The 24,438-nt window shown below is 35.6% G+C and overlaps 2 protein-coding genes across 2 annotated transcripts; one reads left to right on the forward strand and one right to left on the reverse strand.

The window, feature by feature from the left end:
* Window positions 1-85: 85 nt before the first annotated feature.
* LOC122282403 (F-box protein At2g27310-like) lies at window positions 86-1,270 on the reverse strand. Its single transcript, XM_043094357.1, has one exon. The coding sequence runs from the start codon at window positions 1,268-1,270 to the stop codon at window positions 86-88; it is 1,185 nt and encodes a 394-aa protein (XP_042950291.1).
* Window positions 1,271-17,771: 16,501 nt separating this feature from the next.
* LOC122280863 (protein DMR6-LIKE OXYGENASE 2-like) lies at window positions 17,772-19,767 on the forward strand. Its single transcript, XM_043091930.1, has 4 exons — window positions 17,772-18,064; window positions 18,188-18,435; window positions 18,628-18,949; window positions 19,041-19,767. Exons 1-4 carry the CDS (start codon window positions 17,846-17,848, stop codon window positions 19,284-19,286), a joined length of 1,035 nt encoding a protein of 344 aa, XP_042947864.1. The 5' UTR covers window positions 17,772-17,845; the 3' UTR covers window positions 19,287-19,767.
* The last annotated feature ends 4,671 nt before the right edge of the window (window positions 19,768-24,438 follow it).

The raw sequence follows: 24,438 nt of genomic DNA on the forward strand, positions 1-24,438 counted from the left end.
TGACGGTATCGAATTGTTGTGCGCTTTAGATGTTTTACAAAATGTGCTCAGCTGAGAAGAATTCTTTGGATTTGATAGAGAAACGCTAGAAAAATAAGCAAAAATAACAGAGCGTTACAAACACAGCAACTTCAACTGATACATAAAATCCGCCTATAAAGTTTTCCTGGAACTCCTTTTTCCTCATCACCTCTCTCTGCTTCTTCTCATATTGGCGATAACCCTTTTCAACTTCAAGGTGATTTGTACTCCTCAAGCAATCTAGAGCGTGATTCAGAGCCACCAAACTCTTACTTCCACCAACACTAGCACCTGTAATGTCCTCGATCTGCATGCTAATTTCCCTCCAGTTTGGACGCCCACCACTTTCCGTTGGCTTGCATCTAATTATGATTTTGCATTTGGCCAACTTGTGATGCAGCAAACTGTCCTCCACCGGTATAATGCTACCAGAATGAAGGACATAATCCCCATTAAAAGGCCAGCTCCTCTGTACTAAGAGTGGCTTCCAGCTTGAGAGATTTACAGTTGTGCCGTTTTTCTTGTCCAGCAGCACCCAACTTAACCTGAGGTTTTCCTCCAGCTCCTTGCTGTGATCATGTCTCAGATCTCCATTCTCTGCCACTGCCATGGCTAAAAGACCTCTTCTCTCTTCATCATTGGCATTGTGTCCGAGGTCATGATCCTCATCTTCGTTGTCGGCATACCCGAGTTCGCCTTCAAAACCCGTTCCTTCATCATTTTCCAGGCTCAACAGCTCTAGTTTAAATGGGCAATTTGAGTACCATCTGCGACAGTCATCGGTGCTCACATTCGGACTGCACTCACTACCTTTGTCATCGTTAGCATCCGTTGCTTGGGGGATGCCATCCATTACTTTGGAGAAAACGCAGTCCTTTTTGTAGAAAATGTCTACCAGCGATGCAAAATGAGAAGCAGAGACCTGCGTTTTAAGTTCTGGACATTTAAAGTTCTTCGGATCGGTAAAATGAATTGATTTTCCATGTGCTATTAGCGGAAAGGAGTTGGCATAGAACTTGTCGTAACCACCAATGGTTGCAGAGGAAATAAGAAGTCCGGCTTCTGGAAGTGCTGTAGAGGGCCAGGTAGAGTGACACAACTGCCTCCATAACCTTTGGTCTCGAGCGGCATCACGGAGGCCAGAACAGGCACATGCAGCAGCAGCCATTGTTAAACCATCAGAACGAGCCATGATATCTCCCAGGACGTCGCCATTAATGTCGTTCAAATGACACACCGGATGCTCCATTTCTGAAAATATCTTCGAGAGCTCGAATGTTGGGCTGAAATCATTGGAGTAATCGAATGCCGAGGGGATAATATAGCTCTTTGACTCGATTAGATTAACAAGGCGAACGTGCACCGAACGCGTGGATTAGTGTCCAAAATCAACGACAATCCTGCCGGCTGCCATCTGGAAATAGCTTCCAGATTGGCCACTAGGCAAGTGCAGTACAGCTTTGCGTGCCGTCCCCGCAAAAATTCATGTCTTTATTGGCCGTTGAACTGGGATGAAGGGTAACGTTATTTATAGTTATTTTTATATATTTTATTAATATAATTGATTTTATTATTTTTTTAATATATAATTAATTATATTAATAAAATATATAAATATATATATAAAAATAATTGTACGTAAAGACTATATAAAATGATTGCAGAAAGAAATGAGACACTTTTAATAACTCTACAAAAATAGGAGATGATTAATTTTACCTGTCAAAGAGCAAAAAATAATAATAATCAAATAAAATAAATAAATAATTTAAAGAAAGGTGAGTGGATGTATAATGAACTCTGGTTGGATTACGATTCACAAGAATTATTAGAATATTTTATGAGTTTTGTTACGTATAAATAAAAGAGTTTTGTTATATATACGCACAGTTGTGCACTAATTTTTGTATTAATATTAATTTATTCATATTTAAAATTTAAATTAATATTTTTTTAATAAAATCTATTTTTTAATTAATCACATCATATTAATACACAGATTAGTGTATAATTTTACTTGTAATTATATTTTTTGTAAATAAAATTACATATTAATCTACATATTAATACTAGTTTTTTTATATTTAAAATTTAAATTAATATTATTTTTACTAAAATTTATTTTTTAATTAATTATATTATATTTTATAACAGTTATACTTATAACCAAAATTTTCTATAGTTTATCTGATGGATTTCTTCAATTTTAACACGTAATGGATATTCATTTGGATTAGGTCCATCTTCCTACATGGCTGGCTTTTCGAGCCCAATGATTTGGACTTTTTATTTTTACGACCTTTTTAAGAGACATCAGGGGTTATTGTCTATTGCCTATGAGTATGAACCAAACAACTACAGCTGCTAACATGTCATCTTGCGATAAGACTGCTTCAAATAATATCTAATAGAAAAGTAAAGAAAATAAAATAAAAGGTTCGTTTCTTTTGTTACACAATTAATTTTCCATGAAATTATTGTCAGTTCTTTATTTGGTCCTAATTAACATCATAAGTTTTATATATAACGTCGAGGGTGGCTAAAGTACAAAGTACAATATTTTTGTTCAATTTTGTGGTTCTTTTTTAAGTTTTACTATATACAAATATAGTCGCGTATTAATCCGTATATCAATACTGATTTATTTATACTTAAAATTTAAATTAATACTATTTTTAATAAAAATCTACTTTTTGACCAATCACATCACATTAATATACATATTAATGTAAAATTATGCTTGCAATTATATTTTTCCTTATCTTTTATCAATGATTCAATGCATAAAAGTATAATTATTTTAGCTACCTCTATTAGAATTCACAAAATCATAGAATCTGTTGGTTGATCCTAGATCTTTCTCAACCTTAAAGATTAGTTTAAGAGGTTAAGATTTTTCTCATATTTATAAACTAACCATCGGCTAATTCCACAGTTAATATGAGACAATTCTAATAACATCTTCATCACAAATCGCCTCCTGGGTCAGAGCAGTGACAATTCATTTCTCTTGCAGATTATTAGAATTAAGATTGTTAGTAAGCTAGAACTCTGATATTAGTGTTAAGTGATTTTGAGTCTCATCTCATCATTTCGATTAGGTCCATCTTCCTACATGGCTGGCCAAATTGTGTTTGGCCACTTGAAATTTTCATCTCAAACTCAAAATTATCATCTCATCATTACAACTTTCCCAAATCCTAATACAAAATATAATAAATAATTCAACTTTTTCTTAACTTTTTTAAATTTTAAAATAATAATAATATTAAAATTTAATATTTTAATATTTTATTTTAAAATTTAAAATTTTCATCTGAAAATTCTTAGTGACCAAGCAGAGTTTAAAATATGAGATTTTTTCTCATACTTATAAACTGACAACCAACATATTCCACAACTGATATGGGACAACTACAACAAAATCAAATTCATAAATTAAAAAAAAAAAAAAGTTCTAAACAATTATAATACCTATTAGTTTTCATTATACAATTTTAATTGCTTTCGAAAGTCAAGAGTCAAACGCTCAAAGCAACTTAATTGATAGTTTCATCTACAAAGAAAATCATTTCAAATTTCAAAATACCTTTTTATTGCAATCTTTTGAATTAAGAGATTCTCAAATAAAGAAGTAATTACTAATTATTAAATGATATCTAAATGCAAATAGGTGATATTTATATTATATTACAAGAAAAAATCTATTTATCATCTTTTTTCTAATCATTTTATGATATGTCATTAGATAATATATTTACAAGTAAAATTTAATTATTAGTATCCAATCATCTAATACTATATTATAAAATAATAAAAATTAAGATAATAAATAACATCAATCTATTTACAAACTACCTAACAAACTTTTCCTCAACTAAAAGATGGTGACATATTACATAGGTGGGGTGCTTTAATTTTCAAACCATATGATTAAATAAAAGAAAAATATATTAGCATATACAATAGAGTTCATCTACACAACCACCTACTGTTCACACAACCCCTGCACTCCAGCCTACGTGGCTTTTGTTTTTTTTTTCTTTAAAATTCAAAATGGCAGTGTTTTTTACATGGGTTATGATTCAATTTCCTCCCTCCCAACATCCTCCTCACGCGTTCTTCTTCAGTTGCTTCTTCAGAAAGCTTCCCCGGCGTTCTCTCTAAACTCGCCCTATTGTTGTTCTTTCGCCGGCATCACCGTCACCCTCTGGCCAGCCCGTGCTGCTCCTTCACTCCGGAATCGAGTGAGAGAGGGAGAGGGAGAAGAAGAGGAGATTTTTTATCTGGACAAGAAATTTTCTAGGTGAGTAGTGAATAAATTTTCTCGGCATGCGTTCGTGGTTCTAGCTGGAGAAGAAATTTTCTAAGGTTCAGGTGAGAAAGAAGGGGTGAGATAGAAGAAGAAGAAGCCGTCGACCGAGAGGAAGGAGTTGAGCAAGAGATCAGAGATGGTCTGAGGGAGAGCCGAACGACGTCGTGAGAGGGAGGAGGACTAAGAGAGAGCGTTCGTAGATGGTTTGAGGAGAATGAAGCGTTCGGAAATAGGTCTAAGGATAATGACGCTGGATTTTACTGACTGATTTGAAATTGGGTGATAAAATCGTGACGTGGTTCTAGACCAAATTTGCCATATAAGAAGTGTGGAATGCGTTTGGAAAACGAGAAGTTGAGTAACTTTTTTGTATACAATATGTGTTCATATCATGCACACGTTTTAAAAATATAATAAATTTATAATACACGTAACAAAAAATATATATGATTTTTTAATAATAAATACAACTATTTCAACTCTTATCATTACTATCGTGAAAAACTTATGCCTGACAACCCGCAGATAAACGTCCTTATGAATTAAGTGTAGCAACGACGGGGTGTGGCTTTAAGGACGGCCACGACATGTTGCAGCTTTGAAAGGACATGTTAGTCAACAATAATAAATCAATAATCAGAACATACCATCTCGATTGAAGATAAAGTTGAACTCTTCCTTCTTAACTGACAGATTGTCAATCATTACAAGATATTCAATATCTCTTCCACATAAATCCTTCCTGTATCAATGGTGAAAAATTCGTCATATCAAATCCCTTGTCAGAGGCATTTCCCCCACCACCCTGACCAGATTCTTGTGTACCTTTTTTTCTTTTTAAATAAGCAGATTCTTGTGTACTTGTATAATAATTTTTATATTTTTAATTATTATAGGTTTTAGAGTAACGTTAGTCGTTAGATATTATAATAGAATGCGTAAATATTATTTAAATTTTTTAAAAAGTGGAATAGATTATTAATTTTTATTTTATTTTATAGGTTTTATATTTATTTATTTTTTAAATTTAATTATATAACATTTGTGTATTTAATAATTACAAATATCATTACTCTAAATTTTATATTTTATCTATCAAATTACCAAAATTTAACACTTTTTTTTTTTTTTTGTACAGAACTAAATTTTAGGCCCTTCATTAAAATCTAATTATTTAAATTGTATCACATTGCACGTCGCTCGTTTTCATTGATCTAAACGGATATGATTGAATTGGCCGGAGTGCATATGACAATTCTATAGTTTAAACGTGCAAGTAATGTGTGAATTTTGCTAATTTGGACTTTGGGGTGCAAAGTATGAAAAATATGGTAGCTTAATTGTTAAGATCTACATTGTTCACATAATGCTATAAGAAAGACCATAAGTTATATATTAGGGATGGCAAGAGCTCACAAGATCCATGAATCTAACTCAACACTAAATTAACAAATTAGGATTCGATATAAATGAAGTCGGGTCAAAAGGAGTTAACTCATCAAGACGCTATTAATAAAAACATCAACCCATTTAACCCAAGAACTACTTGTAATAACTCGTTTAATTTTATTTCAAAATTATAATTTTATTATTGTAATACTACTATTTTTCAATATGTTTGTGCTTTTATTATTAGGATTGTAATGTTGCACCTATTCTCATATCTTTTATTCATGAGCTTGTAATATTGGTTTTCTTATATGTTAAAAACTGAAAAATATTAATATTTTTTGTCAGTGGTGTAACGTCTATCTTGGTGGTGGGATTTAAATAAATAATTTTAGAAAATTATTTATTAAAACATTTCTTATGCCTTGTAAATCCTTCGTAAAGAGCTAAACGATTTACAAACATTTAATTAACTCTTATCACTTTTTCTTTAAACAGTGTACACTGTTATGTCTCGTATGTTAGAGTTAGCGGTCTTTTGGATCCAAATCCCACTCATGGCCACACATTGAGAATCATTTTTAGTAACAGGGTAGCACTAGGTGCACTACTAATACTATTTATCAAGCATTGCAATCAACCCAATCCATTATTACCTTCATTTATTTAGTCATGACCGTTATGTAGTTTCATATATCAAAATATTCATTCATTTCATTTACTTTCATTCATTCCTTTCAACCCTTTCATTTTCATTCTTTTTAATCACCAATCCATTTCATTTAACAAATATCATTTCATAGAATTTTTTAAATATCCTTTCATAGCATCATTTAAATTTCATTTAATTATCATTTCATATTGTCATTTAAAATACCATTTCTTAGCTTTATTTAAATATATTTTCACCACATCATTTAAACATCATTTCTTAGCATCAAACATAAACCTCAACCTTCATGGAAAATAAAGGCAATAGCTATTACATGTAGCATCCATCTCATATGTATATAACTACTCTTGATGTGCATAAATAGGGGCTGTCAAATAAGGCCATTACATACACATACCTTAAAATATTATTACTTAGCATACTTTTATAAACATCATTTCATTTTTATTTATTGCATAAAAAAACATTTCACATCAAAAGTTTCATTTTCATATAATTTAGAAAATTCGATAAAAGTATTAACATAATACTTACCTAGATTTCATGCTATTATCATTTCATGTAGTTCATTCATGTGTGTGTCAGATGATAACTTGCATGCATATATAACTTTACATCATTTCCTTTTTAAGTGTATATGCAACTTAAAATTATAAATGCATAAAACTACCATTGACTTATATTCCCTTCACTTAGACCCATTCAAGTCACACTTCTAACACTTGACATTCAACTTAATGTCCTTATACCGTAAAGTGAATCAAGATCCACACATTCTGAGATGGTTGTTTACAGCTGAGTAGGGCCATTTCGCGTGGCCAGAAATAGGGAAAAGGGAGGGAGATATGGTGGAGGAGTTAGGTTGTGGCTTGGAAGAGACTGTCAAGACTGTGGGCGGAAGACAATGGTTGAGGGCTGGTGATTGGCAACTGGGCTTGTCGTGCACAATGAGAGAGAGAGAGAGAGAGAGAGAGAGAGAGAGAGAGAGAGAGAGAGAGAGAGAGAGAAGGCTTTTGAGTTAGGCATAGACGAGTTGGGTTGTTGGAGTGAGGGAAAAGTGAAAAGAGGGAGGCAGAGGAGCTCTCGGCAACAAACGGTGCCATGCCATGGAGGATGGAGGTGGCAGAGCCCTAATCTAGAGAGATACAAAGAAAAGAATGGAATGGAGAGATAAATCTGAGAGAAGGTGAGTGAAACCTAGAAACCGAGAGGGGTGAGAGAGGGGGGGTCACCGCAAGGCTTTGTGGCGGAGGTGGCTAGTGGTGGCACTGCTGACTGATAAGGAAAAGAGGGAAATTTGGAGGGAGATACAGAGAGAGGGACAGCAATGTCAAGGGAGTGAGGAGCCGTGGGAGAGGAGGGGGTGGTTGGCTTGGGATGTGCGGCGGTACTACTCACGGTGGCTTGTGGTGGCCAAAGTGGGCGAGAGAGGTAGAAATTAGGGAAGGTGACGGAATGACCCTTGGGCGGGGGAGGAGAGAAGGAGAAGAAAGAGAGGGATTGTGGTATGGAACAACTAATCTCTGCCCTACATCTTTGGATTGATTTAAATTTAATGGCAGAGATAAATCTAACTAAAATAAAATACTAATAGAAAATAAAAAGTATAAATAATTGAAAAAGAAATACACTAAGTTTTAAAACCAAACTTTTATTCTTTATCTAAAAATAATAATCTTCATCATAAAATAAAATGATGAGTTTTAGTAAATATTTCTAAGAGATATAAATCCATCCAAATAAATAGAGTTTTTAACATAAAATAAAATGATGAATATTAAATAATATTCTTAAAGAAATAAAATCATTTAAATATAATGAATTACTAAAAATATATTTTATTTTCGAGGCTCCAAAATTTAAGAGGCTTACTTCAATAATTAGACTTGGTTCAATAACACTAACAATACCTAATTTAAAATAATTTTTTACTTTTAAAATATTTGGAGGGTTTTAAAATAGTTGGTTTAATTTAAAAATTATCCTCTAGATTTAAAATAAACATTTGAGATTAAATACGATTAGACGGGACTTATAGCCAACTCGAGAGGAAACGAGAGGTTAGTCACAACTTAGTTTAATTTTTGTGTGAAAATATATTAATTAGGTCAAATGAGTTGTACATGTTAGATCAACTATTAAAATAAAATAAGTTGAAATGGACCGTATTGTATTGACTCTCTTTTCATTGATTGTTAAAAAGATTAAAACATGTCGTATCGTATCATCTGTCATTTAAATAGATTGTGTTAGGATTTGAATGTATTACTCGTTTACTTTAATGGATCATGTTCAAGTTAACCCATATAATCGAATATCTATGACTTGACACTGCACAAAGTACATGTAGTTTTTTCTTTAACATTATTGAGCAAGAAAAGTCCCATATATATATATATATGAACTCCTTTTCATGGGCAACATAAACATTGTACTAAAACAAAGGATGGTACAGAAAGTGGAGGAAGTGAACCCCAATAAATTAATACAGAGCAATAAAAGAAAAGTAAAGTGAGAAATAGTTACAAGAACCTGGTCCCATGTTTTCTATGTGCAATCCAATGACTATTGAAAAAGTAGTGGTTCTACACAACACACAACACTACACCTAGAGGGGGGTGAATAGGTATAATCCAATTTTTATAACCCTTTGAAAATTGGTCAACTAAGCAGTTAATAAATGAATCAAATAACACAAATAATCAACACATGATTTTGATCATGAAGTGGAAACTCATTTGAAGAACATTTTCAAAATCTAAAACCACTCCGGGTGTAAGACACCACGTCAAATCCACTATAGAAATTTTAGTTTGTTATAACCAATTTAGAGACACTCACAAAACCTTTGTAGTAGTTAAACTTGACTTGCAACACCACAAGTGACCAACTTGATCTCTACACGCATGTAGTGTCGGAACTCTGACCTTTCTATAGCTTTCCATGAGAATCTCTTGATCTTTGCATCAACAGACAGCAGCTCTAGACTCTTCCGGCCAACAAATATGTTTACTTCAAAGGACTCATGTAAGAGTTGATTTTGAGTGTGTTGTGATGGAGAAGTGTTTATCCAAGAGAGAATCAACCAAGTGGGGGAGAGGTTGCTCTAAAAAGTTCTTGGAGACCCTTAGGGTTTTTGTTCTGATTCTCCACATATAGAATAGAAGTTAAGCTGTTCTATTTATAGTTCCAATCAAAGGAGGCGCTTCAAAATCCTAAATTGTACGTGATCTGGAACATTGGCTCGAGCGAAGTATTGAGTGAGGGTTGAGCGGCACACTCTGCCTGAGTTCGCTCGAGCTCAGTGTCGAGTGGCACACTTTGCCTGATTTCGCTCGAGCTTAGTGTCGAGTGACACAATTTGCCTGAGTTCGCTCGAGCACCCTGTCGAGTGAGGGTCGAGTGAAGACATCTGTTTTGACCAATAACGAGCACACTTCAAGCCTTTTCGCAACAACATTTGTTACAACACTATTTTACACAGGTTTTCACAAAAATATGCCAATACACTCATTTTTCCTTCAACAATCTCCCCCTTTGGCATTTCTGTGACAAAACCTCTAACTTATACATATGACTTAATCCTAACACACCCATCACTAGATCCATATTCTTGAACATGTTGAAATATTTCTGCACATACTTAGCAAACAGTTAAACATACCCATACACATATGCACAAAAACGTGTTTGCAATTCACAAATCATAATTCATGAATATTCATGTCAAGTACAAGTTTTAGAAAAGAAATATTTCATTAAGCAACAAATCAGAAATTGAGTTTAAGAACCATTAGTCAAACAATAGCAGCTAACATGAGATATAAATCAAAAGACACAATCAAAAGCTGTTGTTCAAAAAAAAATATGTTATTAACACTGTGTTACTAAACAACTAATACTCCCACTGAGTTAGTACAAGTAACACTCCACACTCCCCATGAGTTAGTACTGTACTACTCTCCCTTTTTGTCACAACAGGCAAAGGGTCTCAATCATCACCATCTGTATCCTTATCATCCTCATTAAGTTGCCCTTCGATGTCGTTGAAACGTTGGGTTACAAACTACTGTAGGTTATCAATTTTAACATCGAGGCTGTGGACTGTAGCATCTATAGTATCAAACCGGGCATTAAGACGGGCTAGATACTCAAGAACCTGCTGAAGGCTGGGCTCAGTCGAACCGGAGGCTGAAGTGGACGGTGCCGAGGTAGACGGCTGATAACTGGATGGCCGACAGCTTGAAGGCTAAGAGGGGAGTTGTTATGGGTGGGAGATGAAGGTAATATAGTTACTGCATAATCCAATGTGAGTGAATTATGAGAAGGTGAAAAAGAAGGAACATAAATAGAGGACAAAGGATAGAAAGAACTTGGTTGTGGAGGAGTCGTTGAACCAAGGAAATGATTCTGTAAAGTTGGAGGAACAACAGTTGTAGCCTGTGCATTTTGAGCAGGAAAATTCAATTCATCAAAGATAACATGTATTGAACTGTAGACTCGTTTAGATTGAGGATCAAGACCTCAGTAGCCTTTTTGGTTAGCACTATAACCAAGGAACACACATTTCTTACTTCTAAAGGTTATTTTATGTGGATTATAAGACTTGAGAAGTGGGAAACATAGACACCCGAAGGTTTTAAGAAAGGAATAATCTGGTTCTTTATTGCAGAGAGTAAAGTATGGGGATTGTTTGGATATGACGAGTGTGGGGAGTCTATTTATGAGGTAAGTCGCAGTGAGAAAAGAATCAACCAAATGGGAGTTTGGAAGATGGGATTGAGCTAGAAGGGAGAGACTAGTTTTTGTGATATGTATTTGCTTCCTTTCTGAAATGCCATTTTGCTCAGAGGTGTAGGGGCATGTAAGTTTATGTAAGATGTCATGTTTAGAAAGGTAATCCTGGAAAGCAGTATATAAATATTCACTACCATTATCAGTAAGGGTTGTTTAATATTGGTGGAAAACTGATTTTCAACTAGGCATTTGAATCGAATAAAGCAACTAAATGCTTCATATTTAAATTTTAATGGAAACATCGATGTGAATTTGGAGAAATCATCAATAAATAGAATATAAAATTTACAACCACCAACTTAAGTTACAGGGGAAGTCCACAGATCCGAGTGTATTAACTCAAGAGGAGAGTTGGACCTATTATTGGACTAAAAAAATGGAAGTTTATGACTTTTGGATACTCTTGGTTGAACTTGAAATAGGCAACATGGAACTCTTAACTAATCTGGAAACAATGGACTCTGATGGGTGACGCAATCTTGAGTGCCAGATTTGAATAGGAGCTTTGACGCCCAATAGTGCAGTGAAGGAGGAGAGCAAAGCAGCTTTAGGAAGTGATTTATTGAATTTGATCTGCTTTGGGTACATAGGATACAAACCAGCTTTACTTGGCCCTTAAAGGAGGATTTCCTTGATCTGTAGGTCCTTCACAAGAACCTGATTTGCAATGAGAATGAAGTAACAATGGTTATCATGATAGAAGCGTTGGATAGATAAGAGATTAGAAGATGCATGAGGACAATGTAGTATATTATTTAAATGAAATTTTGTTTTGGAGTTAGAGAGCAAAGAGGAACCAGTATTGGTGATGAGCAAACCTCCTCTATTGCCCATTGCCACTTTGTCATTTCCATGGTAAGGCTATTGTTGCAAGGTTAAGTTCTCAAGATCAAAGGTGATGTGATTATTAGCTCCACTATCCAAATACCAAGGCTGCTTACTCTCTTGTTCAACATGAGTATGAGCTATCATAGCTGCCAATTGTGATGGAGGATGCCTACCTTGATAAGAGAAATCTATACGATGGTATCAATCAGGATGACTGGACTTGCCACATATTTGACAAGGTGGAAATTTGTTTGAGAAGAAAGGTGTGCTGGAGGACTGAGGTTTTGATGTATGAGAAGTAGAGTTGGGCTTGGTGGGAGGTTGAGAAAAATGTTGGTTTTTTTGGTTGGAAAATTTTGGTTTCTTATCATGATGTGGTTTTTGTTTATGAGTAAAGAAAGCCAACTGAGACCTTCAAAAAGAAGATATTTGTTTTGAACTTCAAGGAGTTGCTCATAATCGAGCAATTTAGCTTGAAAGCCATAAAAGGAAATGGGGTTATCATTGGTGGCAAAGCTTAGAAATGTGATGAAGGGATTATAAATTAAATTAAGTCCTCCAACAACATATGAGATTAAATCTTCTTCATTAACAAGTTTACCAACATCTGAAAGTTGATCAGACTAACTCTTAGCTGTAAGTAAATAATCAGAATAGGTTTTGGACCCTTGTTATAGAGTTTGAAGTTGACACTTTAGATGAGAAATTCTAGATTGTGATTAAGGAGCAAACCTGCTAGCTAATGCATTCCAAACTTACTTAGAGGTAGTGAGTCCATACACAATGGATAAAACTTTCTCACTCAAAGTGGCATTCAACCATGTCAAAATAAACTGATCCTTCTTCTACCAAACCAGGTATGCTAGGTTGATATCAGAAGTGGATTTACCAGTTGGATCAAGAAGATATTTCAAAGGACAAGCCTCAAAGCCATCAACAATGCTTAAGAGGTCATGGCTTCTTAGAATTGGAATAAATTGAGTTGTACAGTTGAGATCAATGGTGCCATCAAGTTTGACAGATACCAAAGGGGTGATGTTTGGAATGACAAATAGAGGCGCAACAGAAGCAGATGATGAGGCCATTATGGATTGGGGAAAAAAGCATGAGCTTGAATTCTCTAATACCAAGTTAGAAAGTATAATGTCAAGGCTCGATCAATATGATTCCAGTCGTATTCCATTCAGTAAATATATAGGCAATAATGTACAAGTGTTTGATTTTGAATTATATATAAGTATAACAGCTATGCATAAGTACAACAAATATATTAGCTAGTCCTAATCTTCAATAGAGTTATTTTCATTTGAATTCAAGGTAGCTATAATCTCGGGATTGGTTTTATCTTGATCACTATCTAAACCCTAATCAAAATCAATTCTTAAGTATCTAGCTCGAGAGAATGCCGTGCAAATTCTTTGCATGATGTCTCATTCGAGCTAATTATCAAGTGAGTATTAAGCAAACTCTCTTTCTGATGTTTGCCCAAGCGAGTAGACGATCGAATGTTGAGTAAACTCTCTCTTTGGCTTTTGCTCAAGTGAGTATTGAGCAAAGTCTCTGTATGAGGTTCGCTCAGTGAGTCGAGTGAACGATCTATCTAAAATTCGCTCTAGCCACTGATGAGTAGAGTATCTTTCTTGTCTTTTATTCATTTTTCTTCTAGCAATCCGTCATATGACTTTAACCCTAGAGAATTAAAACTCACTAGGTTTGTCAAATGTATATGCTAACATACTAACTTTACATCAACATAGTAGAGGAAATCAAATTTAAAGATCGTCAAAAATTCTGACCGCTAATACAGTGTGAAGGCAAAATAGTTTGTTTTTTCATGCCAAGTATGGATTCTTGCTTCAGAGAGGTTTTGCTAAAGGGCATAGTTGCAAAGGTTTTGTATTCAAGCAATTTGAAAGTTTTCTTTAAATAATGGATTGGTTTGTTTTAGGCAGGCTGCCGTGAATTGTTTCCACTTTTAATAGTTCTTTTAAGGGGTTTTACTTTGTGAGAAAATTTCTTATTCTCTTTATCGTTATTTTTTTTTCTTTAATTTGTTCATGCTATGTGTGGTTGGTTGCTATTGATTTGATTGTTATTCGAAAACGTTCTACATGAAAAGCTTATTTAATGAATGAATTTGGTCTTCCATAATTTTTAAATCTCCCATAGATTATGTCGTACACTTATTCACCTACATGTGTTATTCGGTGTAAACACGTTTTATTTGTGCAAAATTCAATCATATTTATTATTTGGCACATTTTAAGTAATTGTTTTTATGTATTACTTTTTGAAGAAAAATTATATTTATAGTTTTGAAGTTATTGCGTAATCTATTTAAAAAAAAATAAGTAAATTTAATATTCACATTAAAAAATTATTTATTTAATAATAATCTCCACATTTGTTTAAATTGAATACGCGAGAACCAACGTTCAAAGAATATATATATATATTACCCATTGTTTAAATATCAGCTACTTAAAATGTGTATATGACAAATATGATATAAACTTTAAGATAAGGAATAAGATCATTCAGTTAAATATCCAAAATAACTCAGTTATTTATAATTTTATATTAAAAAAGGATTGTGATTGGGATAATTTGAGAGGCAGAAATTAAAGATCCCCACCTCTACGGTTCTACCCTATGTTTTCCCCAAGAGAAGAGGGAACGGTGATTCCCCACCCCTATGACCTTAGTTTTTTATACATTTTTTTCCCGTTTACATTTATGTATTAGTTTAATGAATTTGACACGTGACAATATTTTATCATCACAAGCGCACACACAATATATATATATATATATATATAGATGATTTTGTAGACTATTGACTATATTTAAAATAAAAAAATTGAACAAAATAATAAATAAATAAATTGATACATTCACAAAAAAAGTTTTATAAAAAAAAACTCACAAATTAACATGTTTTTACAAAAAATATTAGATTTTTTATAATAAAAATAATTTTATAATTTAATGTATCACATCAAACTCTAACAGTAGATTTATTTTCATAAATCATTTCTAGTTAAAGGAAAAAAAAACATTACCATAATGACAAGAAAAATAATAAATACACAATCAATTTTCACAATATTTTACATAATAATATTATAAAAGGAGAGTATTTTTTATAAACTATCTTATAAAAATAACATCATTAATTTATAAAAATATCCTTACTTTATAATACGTGTCATAAAATATATTTTGAAATGTATTTTATAGATCTGTTTACTTCGATCACATTACGTGGGGAGGGTGACGTCATTTCATTACCTCATGCCTATTTCATGAAATGACACATATTTCATGTGCCTATTCGGTGTTGGAAATGCAAATACGTCGGTGTTAGAAATAGCACACATTTCATTGCACGTGCTATACCTAACGTGCCGACAGCCCCGTCCTGGCCCCCTTTCTTCGCGTTTGCCGACTTGATTGAAAAACGGCCACAACGTAGGTGACGACGACAGCTTAAAAGTAGTGGTCGTCCACGCGTTTTGCGTCGTGTAAAAATAGTGATTAGTCGACCTCCTTTTTATAAAAAAAAAATTTTCTTGTCATCTTCACATTCCACACATCACACTTATTTTAATTTTTTTTTTTATTTTTTCTATAATAAATATGTAATGTGTAGATGATAAATAAAATAATTCAATTAATTTAATAAGAATAAAATGAAATAAAAAATTAAAAAAATAAAAAATAATATTTTAATATATAAAATATGTGGTGTACAATAATATTTAACATTCCTCTTTTATAAAAGTAATAGAATTTATTATTAAAAAATTAATTAATTTTTTTATTTTTTTATTTTTTTATAACACACTATAAATACAAATATTATTTCTCTCCAAACATTCACCAAGTGAATCTTTCGTGCAACAATGTGTATTTTAGTGCTAAAGACACGCTAAACAAGCAATAAATAAGTTCTGCATGATCAACGATTCAACCCCAAAACACGTTACTCCCGTTCTATCCACCAGAATATTTTTGCATAATTTAAACCAATTTCTTCTGCAAAACTTTTAAATATTAAAAAAAATCCAACTTTTTTAAAAAAGATTTCGTATTAATTAATTTTAATTTTGACTACCTAAATATATGTTTTTTAAAATTTTCTAAAAATTTTTAACTATTATAGATTTTTGAAGAGTAAAAAACATTAATAATAGACTCAATAAAATTTAATTAAAAAATTCACTTTTATAAATTTAACTAACGACTTTTCAATAATACTTAATAACAGACTCAACAAATTCATCATTATTCTATTAAAATATCTTAACCATCCCATCACACCCTAATGGATTCCAATCGGTTGAAAAACAAGTTGAAGAGATCCGCCTCCACTCAATAGTCACTCCGACAAAATTAACATATAAGTGCTAGAATCATGTGAATGCAGACTGCAGGAAAAATCTCCCTCGACGGAAATTGCAGAAATAATTACAGATGAAGTTTGTAAGAGAAGAAATTACAGAAATTATTGCATAAGTTGAAGATGAAATCATCATTTTCAAGTCTTATGTTAAAAAATGATTGCAGAAATTATAGATGAAGTCGATGACGAAGAAGTTGTAGATGTATTTTTTATATCAAAATAATATTTGGCCGGCATGAGGAGCTGGCTAGATGTAGCCAATAAAAATGATAAAAATTAAAATTATTATAATTTCGTTGTGATTTAAAATTTAACCAAAATATAATTTTGCTCCACTACTAGTGCTGTAAAGTGGGTAATTTTCTCTCTCTTGTGTCACTTTTTTAGAAAAAAAAAAAAAAATTAAAGAACTATAAAAGAAAAAGAAAAATGGATCGAGGATGCCCCATGCCTCCTCCTAGATGGATGATCCATCCCTGCTGCTGCATGCGGTTCTGATACAACCATGCAGTACTCATACCATGAGGACAAAACATGGAGGGAGATTGTGGGAATGAAGATCCTCTTACGTGCTCAGATAAAATGAATTGAGATAAAAGTTAAAAATTAAATAAAATATTATTTTTAATATTATTATTATTTTTAAAATTTTAAAAAATTAAATTATTTATTATATTTTATATAAAAATTTTAAAAAATTATAATAACAAGTTATATAAAATGAGATAAAGATATTTTATTCAAACGTAGATGAGGTAGTGGTGTTTAATTAAGAAAGTAGTCACTACAACAAAAAATATTTTTTGGGATGAAAATTTTCGTTCTAAAATATATAGATTTCGTTCTGAAAGATTTTTTAGGACGAAAAAATTTCGTCCCAAGGTTGTCCCAACATCACTGTCCCAGAAGATATATTAGGACGAAAATCACAATTTCGTCCCAAAATATATCTTTTGGAACGATTTTGAAATTGACCGTTCGATACCGTTCGAATTATGAATTTTTTTGTCACGGTTAAAATTCGTTTCAGAATACCGTTCGAATGCTTCTCATATACCGTTCGAACGTAGTACTATAAATCGAATGTATAGGATTTAAATCTATGCGTTCAAATTTCTTTTATTTAAATTATTGAATATCGATGCACTTATAAAAAATTTCTTAAAATTTAATGATACACTTGCAAAATTAATCGACACTTTATCGGATGAACAGCCGACGTGAACGAATAAAATGACCTTTCAACCAGGTTGAAGTTTCTAGAAGGCGCCAGCAGATGATCTGCAGTGGTGTGCAGATGTCGTCGCGCCTTACCCCTCTCTATGTTGTGTATATATAGAGGGGAAACATCCTGAGCTAATCTCCAACTCACCAACTGATCACAACCACAAAGTCTGAAGTTTTAGCTAAGCATAAGATGGCTGCCACTAAGCTCTTGCTGACCGACCTTGCTTTAACTGTGAACCATGTTCCTTCAAACTACGTCCGACCCGTCTCCGACCGGCCAAATCTCTCTGACGTCCAGATTTCAGAGGGCTCCATTCCTCTCATCGATCTCCAGCACTTAAACGGCCCCAATCACTCCGACATTATCGAACAGATTGGCCAGGCATGCCAACATGACGGTTTCTTTCAGGTGCCGAGGCTATATATTTGAGTGCATGCTCCGTTATTTTTTTATTCAATTTATATATACATGTCGTGATGTGTCATGCATGAAACTTGTTCTTACAATTTGTTACGTGTAACACATTCTCAGGTTAAAAACCATGGGATACCAGAGGCAATAATCAGTAATATCATGCGTATTGCAACAGAGTTTTTCAGATTACCAGAGAGCGAGAGGTTGAAGAATTACTCAGACGACCCTTCCAAGACCACCAGACTTTCCACTAGTTTCAATGTCAAGACCGAAAAAGTTTCAAACTGGAGGGATTTCTTACGAATCCATTGCTTCCCTCTCGAGGATTATGTGCACGAATGGCCTTCAAACCCTCCATCCTTTAGGTGGGTGAAAGAATTCCCGTTAAAATATCCGACTCGTACACTTTTTAATATTTAGAAAAAAAAATTTCAATGACAAGGGCAAGGTCCCTTTAGGGGTTGAAATGGCCTTGGAGGTAAAACTCATCGGAGGAATTTCCAACTCATTTTTATAAATATTAGGATTGCAAGTAATTTTAGTTGCCTTTTATACAGGGAGGATGTGGCTGAGTACTGTAGCAGTGTTAGAGGTTTAGTTCTGAGACTCCTCGGGGCCATATCCGAGAGCTTGGGCCTGAAAAGTGACTACATCGAAAAGGTTCTGGGCAAGCAAGCTCAACATATGGCGTTGAATTACTATCCACCCTGTCCACAGCCAGAGCTTACATATGGATTGCCCGGCCATACTGACCCCAATTTAATCACGATTCTTCTTCAAGATGATGTGCCTGGATTGCAGGTCTTAAGAAATGGCAAGTGGGTTGCCGTCAATCCTATTCCGAATACCTTCATTGTCAACATTGGGGATCAAATGCAGGTAAAATTACAATCCCTCTGTTCTCAACTGTTTGTTATCAGTTTTCCTTTTTACACGAGTAAGTGTTCTAATAATATGACCATTATATCAGGTTATTAGCAATGATCGACACAAGAGTGTGCTCCATCGAGCCGTTGTGAACAGCAGCAAGGAGAGAATATCTATTCCAACATTCTACTGTCCATCCCCAGATGCTGTAATAGGACCTGCTAAGGAGTTGATCAACGATGATCAGCTAGCAGTCTATAGAGACTTTACATATGGGGAGTACTATGAAAAATTTTGGAACAGAGGGCTTGCGTCCGAATGCTGTTTAGACATGTTCAAAGCTGTATAGTGCTCAAGCAATTATATTAATTATGACCAACCTTCCTGCTATGTACCTGTTCTGAAGATGTCTTGTACCCTTTGGTTCTCTTTTCCTAGACTAAATCATATGCCATTCAGGTTACATCATGCTACGTGTGTCATCTAGCATGATAAAGGTAGCTGTGTGCACGTGTCTCTGCTTTATCCGCCATATCATCTGCCAGGTCTGTCCTTGCCGACTTTGAAAGCAACGAACACTTACTGTTAGCTGAGCAGAGACAGACAGCTTGAACCAGAGGTCTAGAGGGTCTTTGGCATGTTAATTTGTAGGATCAGAGTGTAATCACCTATTATTTTATTTAGTTTTATGACTAATTAGAATCCCAGCTACGTAAGCAGATCGACGTATGTTGGCAGTTCTGGGTTGCAAATTATTGGTTACGTAAGATATAGTCATTTTGAAAAAATGAATTAATACAGAATCTATATAAAAAAAATTAACTTTTTAATCGTGAACTCCACTATTTTATAAAATAATTATGTAATATTTACACACTCTATGACTGTATGTAGCATTACTCTTTAAATGATTGTGTGATATTTACACATTTTATGACTATATATAACATTACTCTTTTAAAATATCTTGTTAAACTTTGGAATCTTAGGCCGCTGGTCCGGGTACTAGAGAGGGGGACAGTGTGAGCCATGTGTCACCACCTAGATTTTTCTAAAGAATTCCATAACCTTCTAGAGTCTCATAGTCCTTTATAGATTACTCTTGAATCTTGTAAAATATTGTAGAATTATATAGAGTATTCTAGAATGGTGTAAAACCTCTTAGGGAAGTGCCTTATAGACAATTCTAGAGTAGTAATCTAGAAAGTTCTTTACCTTTGGATTGGTGACAAGTGTCACAATCCTAACCATTCTTTGTACTAAGAGTCCCTATAAATAGAGGGAGTCTCATTTGTGTAAATCACCAAACAATAAGAACAAACAAGTTCTCTAGAACTCTTCTCTCTACTTTCTCACTCTAGATTTGTTTTCTTTTGTCTTGAGTCATTTGAAAGGCTTACTTAGGAGTTTTGTGGGGACAAAACCTCCTAAGGTCGTACGGGTCGAGTGAAGAAATTCTAAATCCGTGACAGTTGATATCAGAGCCGTCAGGTTAGGATGGCGGATCCAAGTGAGATCACCATGGAGCACCAGGAGACACGAAAGAGCAAGAGGTCGAAGGATTCAACCTCGTCTATGGAGTCTCATCTTGATGGCATCAAGAAGGCCATGACTAAGATATTGGCCAAGATTGATGAATGAGATCAGTCTCACAGGGAGGTGAGCACCCTTGACAACACCGTGACGAGGATGGAGGTGGCGGTTGCGGATGTCAAGGACCGACTTGACATTGTGGAGCAAAGTTTGGAAGAGCTTGTATTGGAGGGACAATCTGAATCGCTCAAAGAGTCCATTTTGAGCGTCATCAACCCCACCATCGAGGCACAACATGTTGAAAATGTTGCTTTTCAAGATCGGGTCTTGGGAGAGCTAACAAAACTCTAAGAGCAAATGGAGGAATACCGCGTCGGTCTGGAGGAGACCAATGTGGATTGGGCCATGTGCAAGCGGGCAGTGGCCAAAGGCGTCGCCATCGAAGCAGGAATGATGGCGACACCAAGGGTGGATACCCCCAAATCGAAAGAGTTCGACGGCAAGCAGGATGCCAAAGAACTAGACAATTACATGTGGCACACGGAGCGCTACTTTGAAGCTTTGAACATGCAAGATGAGCATGTCAAAGTACGTACTGCCTCTTTCTACCTTACTAATCTTGCTGGTACTTGGCGGCGTCGTAAGCATAGTGAGATAGAGAAGGGTACTTGCACCATTGACTCTTGGGAAGAGTTCAAGCGTGAACTTAAGAGGCAATTTTATCTTGAGAATGTGGCTATCAATGCGCGAAAGAGAATGAAGGAGTTGAAGCACACATCTTCTATCCGCAACTATGTCGAGGAATTCTCTGCCCTCATGCTCCAAATCACAAATATGAGTGAAGAAGATCTTCTTTTCAACTTCATAGATGGTCTCAAGTCTTGGGTGGCTCAAGAACTCAAGTATCGTGGGGTTAACGACATCTCCACCGCCCTGACAGTGGCAGAAACCTTAGAAGAATTTGAGTATCATAAGAGTAACAACTCTTCAAAGCCTAAGTCTTCAAAGGATAATCATTGTAAGGGTGGGGGAGCGAATGGGTTCAAGCCCCCACAGTACAAAGACCGAGGAGACAAGCCTTCAACATCAAAGGAGGGCAAGAAACACCACTTCAAAGATAAGAAGCCAAATGATACTTGCTTCCTTTGTGACGGACCACATTAGGCTAGAGATTGTCCTAAGAGGAAGGCCCTCAATGCCATGTTGGAAGAGAAGGAAGTTCAAGAAAAGTCGCACCTGGGGTGTCTACAACTTCTCAACTCCTTCAAGGCAAGCACAAAGCCAACCACTAAGGATGGATCTTTGATGTTTGTAGAGGTACTAGTCAATGGGAAGAAGAGTCACGCCATGGTCGACTCAGGAGCTTCTCACAATTTCATCAAGAAGGAAGAGGCCACACGGCTAGGGATTCCTCTCAAGAAGGGTCAAGGATGGTTGAAGATCGTAAATTCCGAAGCCAAACCCATTGATGGTGTAACTCATGGGGTGGAGCTACAACTTGGCGCTTGGAAAGGTACGGTGGATTTCTCAATCGCTCCTATGGACGATTTCAATATCGTGTTGGGATGGAATTCTTGAGACAGTTCAATGTAGTGTTTCTTCCCCACTATAACTCGGTTTGCATCTTAGAAGGCGGTCCATGCATGATACCCACCGTGTCCAAGCCAAACACCACCCAGCTTCTATCTGCTATGCAATTCAAGAAAGGATGGAAGAAGGGCGAGGTGTCTTACTTGGTTTCTATGGAGGAAGATGAAGTGAAGATTTCCTCCCCTCCACCTAAAGAGATCCAAAAGGTCCTCAGGGACTATAAGGATGTCATGCCATCAGAATTGCCCAAGCAACTACCACCTAGGAGAGAGGTGGACCGTTAGATCGAGTTGGAACCCAGCGCCAAACTACCTGCCAAAGCACCTTATCGCATGTCATCTCCAGAGCTTGAAGAAATAAGGAGGCAACTTAAGGAGCTACTTGATGCCGGATTCATCCAACCCTCCAAGGCACCATATGGGGCAATCGTATTATTTCAGAAGAAACATGATGGGTCTTTGCTGCTGTACATCGACTATCGGGCTCTAAATAAGGTAACCATAAAAAACAAGTACCTCATTCCTTTGATTGCTGATTTGTTTGATCAATTGGGTCATGCAAAGTACTTCTCTAAACTTGATCTAAGATTTGGGTATTATCAAGTGAGGATTGCGGAAGGAGATGAACCGAAGACAACTTGTGTAACTCGCTATGGGGCATACGAGTTCCTAGTGATGCCCTTTGGCCTCACAAATGCTCCAGCTACCTTCTGCACACTCATGAACAAGATCTTCCACCCCTATCTTGACCAATTTGTGGTGGTCTATTTAGATGATATCGTCATCTATAGTTCTACCCTTGAGGAATATGTGGAGCATCTAAGGGTTGTTTTCCATGTCTTAAGGGAAAACCAACTCTATGTCAAGAAGGAGAAATGTTTATTTGCACTAACTGAAATCCATTTCCTTGGCCATAAAATCCAAGGTGGAAAACTCAGCGTGGAGGAGGGGAAAGTTGAGGCCATCAAGAGGTGGGATCCTCCCACTAAGGTTACCGAGCTACGATCATTCTTTGGGCTTGTCAACTACTACAGAAGGTTTATAAAGGGATACTCTACAAGAGCATCCCCCCTCACTGACTTGCTCAAGAAAAACAGGGCATGGGAGTAGACATCAAGGTGTCAGGAAGCCTTTGATGATCTGAAGACAGTCGTCACAGAGGAACGGGTCTTGGCCCTACCAGATTGTACCAAGCCTTTTGAAGTACAATCAGATGCATCAGATTTTGCCATAGAGGGAGTTTTCATGCAAGAGGGACATCCCATTGCATATGAGAGTCGCAAACTCAATGAGACTGAAAGGAGATACACCATGCAAGAGAAGGAGATGACGGCTATCATTCACTGCCTTAGAGTTTGGCGACACTATTTGCTTGGCTCCCGTTTTGTGGTCAAGACAAATAATATTGCCACTAGTTACTTTCAAAGTCAGAAGAAATTGAGTCCGAAGTAAGCTAGGTGGCAAGACTTCTCGGCAGAATTTGACTTTTTCTTGGAGTATAAACCCGACAAGGCCAACCTTGTTGCTGACGCATTAAGTAGAAAGGGTGAACTTTCTGCTATCACTCAAGCTCAAGGGGAGCTACTTGATATAATCCGTGAAGGCATGAAGCATGATCCCTTAGCCAAGAACTTGGTAAACATGGCTAAGGAATGGAAACTAAAAGATTCTGGGTAGAGGACGGTCTTCTCTACACCATAAGGCGGCGAATCTATGTTCTAAAGTGGAGAAACCTATGGAGGAACCTTATCAAGGAGTGCCATGATTCCTTGTGGGCTGGACATTCGGGTCAACGATGTACTCGAGTTTTGCTGGAAGCTTTCTACTATTGGTCTCAATTGAGAGATGAGGTGGAACTCTACGTGAAGACTTGTCTTGTGTGTCAACAAGATAAGGTGGAGAATCGAAGTCCTACAGGATTATTAGAACCACTACCCATTCCTTCTCATCCATGGGAAAGTGTGAGCCTGGATTTTATAGTGGTTCTACCTAAATCCGATGGGTGCGGTACTATCATTGTGGTGGTAGACCGATTCTCCAAGTATGTCACCTTCATAGCGGCCCCTAAGGATTGCTCAGCTGAAGAAACTACAAAATTATTCTTCAAGCATGTGGTGAAGTATTGGGGCTTACCACAAAACATCATTAGTGATCGGGACCCTCACTTCACAGGAAAGTTCTGGTCGGGACTATTCAAGTTTATGGAGTCTGCCCTATATTTTTCTACTAGCTTTCACCCTCAGTCAAATGGGCAAACTGAGAGGGTGAATGCCTTGTTGGAGTTATACTTAAGGCACTTTGTAAGTGCCAATCAATCCGATTGGGCTAAGTTATTGGATGTATCTCAATTCTCCTATAATTTACAAAGGAGTGAATCCA

This window comes from Carya illinoinensis, chromosome 11 (genome assembly GCF_018687715.1).
Source record: "Carya illinoinensis cultivar Pawnee chromosome 11, C.illinoinensisPawnee_v1, whole genome shotgun sequence".
Taxonomy (NCBI): domain Eukaryota; kingdom Viridiplantae; phylum Streptophyta; class Magnoliopsida; order Fagales; family Juglandaceae; genus Carya; species Carya illinoinensis.

Coding starts and splice junctions, on each gene's coding strand:
- LOC122282403 (XM_043094357.1), bottom strand. CDS start 1,270: ATGGAGCATCCGGTGTGTCATTTGAACGACATTAATGGCGACGTCCTG.
- LOC122280863 (XM_043091930.1), top strand. CDS start 17,846: ATGGCTGCCACTAAGCTCTTGCTGACCGACCTTGCTTTAACTGTGAAC. Junction 18,436..18,627: donor TCAAACCCTCCATCCTTTAG/GTGGGTGAAAGA, acceptor CCTTTTATACAG/GGAGGATGTGGCTGAGTACT. Junction 18,950..19,040: donor ACATTGGGGATCAAATGCAG/GTAAAATTACAA, acceptor CCATTATATCAG/GTTATTAGCAATGATCGACA.